The 8,451-nt window shown below is 35.1% G+C and overlaps 1 protein-coding gene across 7 annotated transcripts; it reads right to left on the bottom strand.

The window, feature by feature from the left end:
• Positions 1-769: 769 nt before the first annotated feature.
• LOC115986407 (putative disease resistance protein RGA4) lies at positions 770-8,388 on the bottom strand. 7 transcript variants are annotated; one of them, XR_004090716.1, is made up of 6 exons: positions 4,723-4,880; positions 3,781-4,182; positions 3,209-3,359; positions 2,192-2,413; positions 1,823-2,075; positions 770-1,707 (listed from the first exon to the last, which is right to left on the bottom strand). XR_004090716.1 is itself a non-coding variant. In XM_031109398.1 (3 exons), the coding sequence occupies exons 1-2, from the start codon at positions 8,219-8,221 to the stop codon at positions 5,314-5,316; spliced, it is 705 nt and encodes a 234-aa protein (XP_030965258.1). In that variant the 5' UTR covers positions 8,222-8,388; the 3' UTR covers positions 4,870-4,951; positions 5,295-5,313. The 7 variants fall into 7 exon arrangements, 1 of the variants encoding a protein (XP_030965258.1); XR_004090721.1 differs by having other exon boundaries at positions 770-1,710; positions 1,823-2,055; XR_004090717.1 differs by having other exon boundaries at positions 770-1,710; positions 3,990-4,182.
• Between the last annotated feature and the right edge of the window lie 63 nt (positions 8,389-8,451).

Here is an 8,451-nt window from a genome sequence, read left to right as displayed (position 1 = left end):
TATATATTTTGACAAGTTAGATATGAAAAAACAATAATTTAAACCCAATTAACTCATACAAACTTCTTAACAGAGACATCCATTCTTGTGGAGTGACCTTATCTTCAATTATACAATCAGTTAAGCATGGAATTTCACGTTGGGTTTAAAAGAACAATTTAAATATATACATATAGAACCCCAAATCCTGCATTGCTATTTTCTAGCCTGTGATTAACTATAACATCACTAGTCAAAGCCTACTTAAATAATTTTAACCATATTCTATACTATTAGTTTCATTTGTAACTAACTTTCTCTACTAATGGTTATGTTCTTATGTCAACTCTTACTTTTGATTAGAAGATTTTAGAAGATTATTGCATTAATTAAGCCTGTGTTGTGTGGACTCTGAATGAGCTATAAAATGTGTATTATTCCCTACTTAGCAATCAGATTGAAAATATTTAGGATCTTAAGGTTTCTAGAGCATGGAAGCAATAGGTTGTAGAAATCTAAAAGAGACCATTAACACACGTTCAGGGTGTGCTTACATATACAGCTGTAGATCAATGTCACAGCTTGTCTTGCATTAAGTTTTGTAGAAATACAATGGATCTTAGGAATGAAAATGATGCAAATGAGTACTATGATAAAGGCATAAAAAATGTAAATAAAATGTACAATCCCTAATTGGATTTTCCTTTATATATTTTGATTGTGTTTACCACTTCAGTACTTCGCTTTGTACAATGCAGTTGTGCAATACTAATGTTTAGGTACCCAGGACTTTTTTTTTTTTTTTTTTGATAATCTTCTCTTAACATTAAACAAGGGAAACAAGAGGATAGTCTACCTTACAAGCAGAAACAAGTTCTACAGGCAGATTATCGTTATTGAAATAAAAAGACATGTTGGAGCATATAGCAAGCTTTGCTGCTGTATGAGCCACAAAGTTGCATACCTGCATAACCCAACGAAAACTAAAACAAAGACAAGACTCGGAGATACTAATAATATTACAAATGATGTTACTTATGGATCAATCAGATGGGAGGTCTCTGGAAATTAAGGGCTCAAAACAAACTTTAGAGTCACCCTAAAAAATGACAGCTCTGTAGCTTGCTAGTAGCAATCTGAACAGCGCTTCAGCTTGGAGAGGGGAGCACTTCCATGCAATTTAGTTCAAACCTTCATAACCTTACCATCAGAGTCTCGAGCCAAGACAGCCAAGGTGGTGACTGAGTCTGAGACTGCTGCATCAATATCGATCTTGATCACTCAAGGAGATTCCCAGGACAAGTGGGCTAAGCTTGTTACTTTACTGTTCTCAACAGACATTAAGGACTGAAACTCCATAGATTAGGCTTGAATATGCTTGCCTGCCATCAGAATACCGACAGAACCTCTATTATGCACTTTATGATTTCTTAGTTTCCAAATCTCTTGCTTAGGTACCCAAGTGATGAGCATAAAAGAAGTGGCTGCACAATCTGCAAGCTGGCTAGCTTCAAAAGCCGACAATGGGAGGTGTAAACTGCCAAGATCCTTTGTCACAGTGCGCATCCATACAAGAGTAGTTTTGTTATACTTGCAAAGCTTGAAGAATAGGCAAATAGACTGACATAATCATTCAACTGATTGATGCTCTAGAAAGGCAGAATATACAGCAATATGGCTTCTGACCATTAAATAGCTCAATACATCCATATGCATATCTGCCAATTTCTTCTGGGTAGATAAAACAAAAGAAAAGAATAAGCTTAGTCAAGGTTGGATCACATTTCCATGGTAGATACTTAAACTAGAAGTTGAGAATGCAGAGAAAGTTCAAGTTAATTACCCAAGAATTTAGAGGAGTAAAGCAGTAATGCTATAAAAGGTATTGATAGCACTTGTGCTTGGATTTCTGCTTCATTTCATATCTTGGAGGAATTTATTTGTGGCTTACATATCCAAGCCAAGGGGAAATCCTGACTGGAATCCTTCAATTTGAGCTGAATTGTCCACATGAGGTAGAAATCCGAGGGGCAAATTTATGGCTATAATGAGCATGAGCGTTACAAGTGCTGCACACTACATATAGGAGTCAAGACCTATTCTCACAAATTAAGAGTATATAAGTTTAGGTTAATCTGATAAGACCTTAGCTTTGAGTCTCGGACTGTCACTGTTACTAGCCAAAGACATAAAGAGCAAAAAGAAATGTTACCTTATTTGCATAGATTGTCCGATTAGTGAAAAGCTTAGAAACCATGGCTCCCAATAGTACAAAAGGTGCACCAGATGCAGCAATACACATTTTAATTTGACATGTCATCATATAGCCAAAAGCCTCCAGAGCTGTTAGGAGAATCACCGAGGGATGATGAATAAAAGCTTTCATAGACCACCGGCTGATTGAGCATTATTAACACTCTAGCACTTCTTTCACCTGCAATATTAACTTAGGTGATTAATGATCAGAAAATTGAAATTTAACAAAAGCAAGCACTTGTAAAAACAAATGTTTCTATCGCATTTGAAACCATAACCTGTCCCTATAATGATAAACCTTATAACCAGTCATTGATGATCAAATATGAAAAGATTAGAAAGGTTATGCATAATGCCAACTGCAAAGTTTGGCCTTAAAGTTGAATTAGTTACCACACAAATACTCCTCTTCAAGTTCTCTACTAACTTTCAAAGGTGATCTACTCACAATTGCTAGGCTTGACAAACAACACATTTAACACTGAAGCAAGAGAATACGCCCTAGAATCCATATCTTGATTTTTGAGATATAGACTCACATCCTCAAGTAGCTTATTTCCAAATTCTAGACCATCTCTTTCAAGGTAAAAGGATGACACGGGAATCAAGCACAAGTCCTTATCACAATTAGCATACAATGCTATCAATCTTGATTTAGGTGAAGATAATTTAACTTCTCTTTATAAATTGGCTGATTTGATTAAGACTTATTAATGGAAGAGAAATGTGTCGGAAAGATATAAGACCATTAATGAGAATATTAATTGACTAGGTTCTGAACTGCCAGATGGTTGTGCCCCATGTAGCACCCTGGATTGACCAATGGTGGTCATTTACGGAGTCCTGACATTTGTTCAGATATAACATATAAGTATACAAGGCCATAGAGAGCAATGAAAGATGTTACAATTGAAAGATTTAATATTAAAGAACTAACTTTATAGTACCATTAATAGCCAATTGGGTTTCTTACTTTCTGCTTCATCCTTGGCCAACACATCTCTTTTCAACCTTTTTGGACAAGGTTCAAACAGTCTGCTTGCTGCTCAATGGGTAGGCTGGCTTGTAATGGGCAAATCACCAACCCAGAAAAATCACACTTGCATACTCCATCAAAACCTTCCCTACAAGTGCAACATCTTCTCTGGTAAAATATTTATCATCCCCTTGTAGTGCTAAAGATATTATAAACTAGCAGGGCATTAAGTGTTATAGAATTTGAGTTCTAACAAGGTGTTATAAAAAATCTCAAAATTTCATTGCAGTTAGGCACAAAGAAACAGTGATAGGATTATTTTGCTGAAAAAATTTGGGTTGTTCACTCTATTCACTCATATGTGAAAATAAGCACTTTGTTTTACCAACCAAACCGAGAAATTTCATCAAAACTAGTCAAACGTTATCACAAGAATATGAGATTAATTAAAAAAGAATCAACATTCACCTCACTTGTATGTCCTAGTTTTCATTAAAAAAATTGAATTGACAACTACTAAGATTCAAAAATTCACCACGTTTGAATGGGTTTAAGATTCAATCATTTACATATTTTTCAACTGCAACAGAAACAGTATTGGAGGGATTGGATGTTGTCATTAATATATGAAGATATCTTTATGCCAAGCTCTTCCACCATTTAATTTCACTTCACTGCCATGATCAAGTAATATGCTGGGTGTGATGAAAACATGGACTTGAAATTAGGATCAGATCAATTACAACAAGAGGATCTGGAATAAGTAAAAAACACAAACCCGAAGAGTGTGGAAATGGAGATGGTGGGAGTGAGGGTTTATTTGTTTTGATTCAGAGGCAAGAGTGAAGAAATGAAACAAAAGAGTGAGCCAAAGCCACCCTCAAACATCCACAAAAGAGGCTTTTAAATTCCTCCTCTCTCTCATAGTGATTATTCAAAAAACCAAGTCCTCAATTTCTGTCATCCTCCAGCTACATGACCAAAAGAACATAATATAATGAGTTATGTCAAATTAAGTCTAACAACCAAAATCAATAAAACTCACCGGACCCATATTGATATAATATTAAAACATAAATGAATAAGAAGAATCAAATATAGTCATAACACTTACTGGTTACTAGTTAATGTGGAATTACATGCCTGAAAATCAAAGGACTTATTCAAAACAAATAACATATTAGACCAGAAAGGGTCACAACCAAATAAAATTCAGTTTGTGGAGATTACCTTGAAAGAAGAAAATGTATTTTAGATTTGCAAATAATGGGCATAGGAGATAGAATGTTGGGTGGGAGTGTGTATGTGATTTATAACAGAGGCTTGATATCCTTCTTCTCTCTCACCATCATCATTCAAACAAATTTTATGAGTGGGTAAAGCACGATCACACACGCGCACACAAAAATTCAATAAAACCAATCAATAAATGTTACTATAGTTTTAACAACTACATCATTAGTATTTTTCTTTTTTCTTTTTTGCTGAATGACTCTATAATTATTACTTACCTCCTCCTTTGCGGTCTTAAAAAATTTTGTCCACTTCAACACCTTGCTATTATTATCCAATCTCATAATATGTACTGTCTACTTCACAGATCTCCATCATCATTGCCTACTTCCACTTGTTCATCCACACAAACTCAGCTGAGTCAGCCCCAACTTCCTCATTAACTTCTTCTACATCATCTTTGTCATTGATTTCTAGTCCAAATTCATTGTGTTGACTATCATCAGTCTACATGCATGTCCAAAAGAAAAGTATATGAGTAACGAGTTATGTTAGATTTAATTTAAAATACCGAAAATCAACAAAACCCACAACAACCCACATAATATTAAACCAAAAAATGAACAAGAAATATAAAATTTAATCAAAACCCATATATTTATATATTAAATTGATATATTTAATAAATAAAAAAATGCATGCGTAGAAGTTGGCATCGAGTGAAGGAGAGTTGGAGTAAACTAATCTTCAAGACTTTTTTCACAATCCAATCCATATATTTATATTTAATTGATATATTTGTAATGCAAAAATAAAATAAAAGAAGAAGGAAGAAAGGTAGGAGAGTTACCTCTGAATGACTGTCTGAATCAATTCTGGGGTTCACCGTCTATTTGCACATACACCCAACCCAATATGATGTTTGGGATGTGAGAAATCCTGGGCCAGTTCTCTCCCGTCCCTGTTTTGTAACTTTCTTCAAGAAGTAGGGATCCAAAAATCTCCAATTCCTTCAATAATGGAGCAGTACACAAGTAGTCTGGCAGAAGCTTTAGATTGTAGCAGTAAAAAATTTTCAAGGACTGAAGACGTGGCATTATTTTTATTATTATCGGAATTGTAACAATACCATTATCATTTTCTTCTTCTTCTTCTCCTATTCCTCCCATCCCAATCCATTCTTCCCAGTTTCTCAAATACACAAATTGGAGAGATTTCAGGTTTGGGAATACGATGTCATGGTCCTTGTTTTTGGAATCTTCTATTCCCAGAAATTCATCTCCCACCCTATTCAAATTAAAGAGCGATATGCTCAATACTTCAAGGAATGGCAACTGCCCCAAAGAAGGCAAATGCTCTAAATTTTTGCACATAATAAGTTGAAGCGTTTTCAATGTGGTACACGGCATCATCCAATTAGCATAAATTGTTTTGCCCATGAAGGTTAATCTGATAAAACCTTAGCTTTGAGTATCGGACTGTCATTGTTACTAGGCAATAAAGAGCAAAACAAAAATGCTACCTTCTTTGCATAGATTGTCCAATTAGTGAAAAGCTTACAAACCATGGCTCCCAATAGTACAAAAAGTGCACCAGATGCACCAATTGATATTGTCATTTCACATGCCACAATATAGCTAAAAGCCTCCAGAGCTGTTAGGAGAATCACCAAGGGATGATGAACAAAAGCATTCATATACCGCTGGCTGATCGAACATTATTAACACTCCAGCACTTCCTTCACCTGCAATATTAACTTAGGTGATTAATGATCAGAAAATTGAAATTTAACAAAAGCACGCACTTGTAAAAACAAAATTTTCTGTTACATTTGAAACCACAACCTGTCCCTATAATGATAAACCCGATAACCAGTCACTGATGACCAAACATGAAAAGATTAGAAATTAGTACTTACAGGCATTGCATAATGCCAACTGCAAAGCCAAGCCTTAAAGTTGAATTAGTTACTACACAAATATTGCTCTTCAAGTTCTTCCTCTACTAACTTTTGAAGGTGATCACTCACAATTGCCAGGCATGACAAACAACTCATTTAGCACCGAAGTGAGAGAATACACCCTAACATCCATACCTTGATTTTTGAGATATACAGACTCACATCCTACAGTAGCTTATTTCCAAATCCTCCACTCTCCTTCAGGCACAAGTCCTAATCAAAATTAGCATAAAATGCTATAAATCCAGCATGAATTTAATTTAGCCACAAGATTTAGGTGAAGCTAATTTAAGTTCGCACATATTAATGGAAGAAAAATGTGCTGGAAAGATATAAGACAATTAATGAGAAATCTAATTGACTAGATTCTTAGCTGCCAGATGGTTGTGCCCCATGTAACACCCTAGACTGACGAATGATGGTCAATTAAGGATTCTTGACATTTGTTCAATATAACTTATAAGTATATGAGGCCAAATAAAACTGTGGAATAACTTATAAGTATACAATGCCAAAGAGAACGGTGGAAGAAGTTACAACTGAAAGATTTAAATACTTAAGAACAAACTTTATAGTACCATTAATAGCCAAAGAGGTTTCTGACTTTCTGCTTCATCCTTGGCCAACACATCTTTTCTTAACCTTTTTAGACTAGTTCAAACAGTCTGCTTGCTGCTCAATACAGGGCAGGCTTGTAATGGGCAAGTCCCACTCCCATACTCCATCAAAACCTTCCCTACATCATCAGCAACTCCCAGTCCTTTGAGATCTACATGCATGTCGAAAAGAAAAACATATGAGTAACGAGTTCTGTTAGATTTAGTTTAAAATACCGAAAATCGACAAAACCCACAACGAACCCATATAATATTAAACTAAAAAATTAACAAGAAATATAAAATTTAATCAAAACCCATATATTTATATATTAAATTGATATATTTAATAAATAAATAAAAAATGCATGCGTAGAAGTTGGCATTGAGTGGAGGAGGGTTGGAGTAAACTAAACTTCCGGACTGTTTTCACAATCCGATCCATATATTTATATTTAATTGATATATTTGGAATTAAAAAATAAAATAAAGGAAGAAGAAGAAAGGAAGCAGGGTTACCTTTGAATCAGATTGGGGTTCACCGTCTCTTTGCACCCACATCCCATCCAACTTGATGTTAGAGATATGAGAAATCTTGCGCCAGTTCTCTCCGGTCTCTCTTAGGTAACGTTCTTCAAGAAGCCGTGAACCAGAAATATTCAAATTCTTCAATAATGGAGCAGTAAGCAAGTAGTTTGGCAGAGACTTTAGCTTGTTGCAGAAAATAATTTCCAAGGATTGAAGACGTGGCATTATATTTATTATAATCGGATTTGTAACAATACCATTATCATTTTCTTCTTCTTCTTCTCACATCCCAATCCATTCTTCCCAGTTCCCCATCACCGAAAATTGGAGAGATTTCAGGTTTGGGAATATGATGCGGTAGTCTTTCTTGTTTTTGGAATCTTCTATTCCCAGAAATTCATCTCCCACCTTCTTCACATTATCAAGCCCTCCTATATTTAATACTTCAAGGAATGGCAACTGCCCCAAAGTAGGCAAATTAGGATAAATTGTGTTGCCCTCGTGGCCCGTAATTTTTAAACGTTGCAAGTTTGGTGGTAGCTCTAAGGCAGTCAATACTCTTACGTCATTCTCCATTCTTTCTTCACGTTCGTGGAAAGCTAGTCTTTTAAACATTAGCACCAATCCACGGAGATGTATTTTATCTTTCAATTGTGCGTTATGAGCCTCATCCACATTTACCACATTTTCCATCCCACATATTTTAAGAGTCCCTCGAAGTTGATTCAAATTTTTTAACTCTCCAAGTTTACATCCTTCTCTATCATTCTTATCACCTATGTTGAAATCACTTAATGTTCTAAGACCAATTAATTTCCCAATCCCTTTTGGAAATACCACATCGATCCAATAAAAAGGATCATTAAGAAAAAAACGATTAAATAGAATAAGATGTCTTAAATGAATTTGTTTACTCATCCCTT

This window comes from Quercus lobata, chromosome 4 (assembly GCF_001633185.2).
Source record: "Quercus lobata isolate SW786 chromosome 4, ValleyOak3.0 Primary Assembly, whole genome shotgun sequence".
NCBI classification, from domain to species: Eukaryota; Viridiplantae; Streptophyta; class Magnoliopsida; order Fagales; family Fagaceae; genus Quercus; species Quercus lobata.
The sequence above is the reverse complement of the archived record's forward strand: the minus strand, read 5'-3'. Positions and strand labels throughout refer to the sequence as shown.

Coding starts and splice junctions, on each gene's coding strand:
- LOC115986407 (XM_031109398.1), bottom strand. CDS start 8,221: ATGGAAAATGTGGTAAATGTGGATGAGGCTCATAACGCACAATTGAAA. Junction 5,658..7,860: donor CATATTCCCAAACCTGAAAT/CTCTCCAATTTT, acceptor CAAACCTGAAAT/CTCTCCAATTTGTGTATTTG.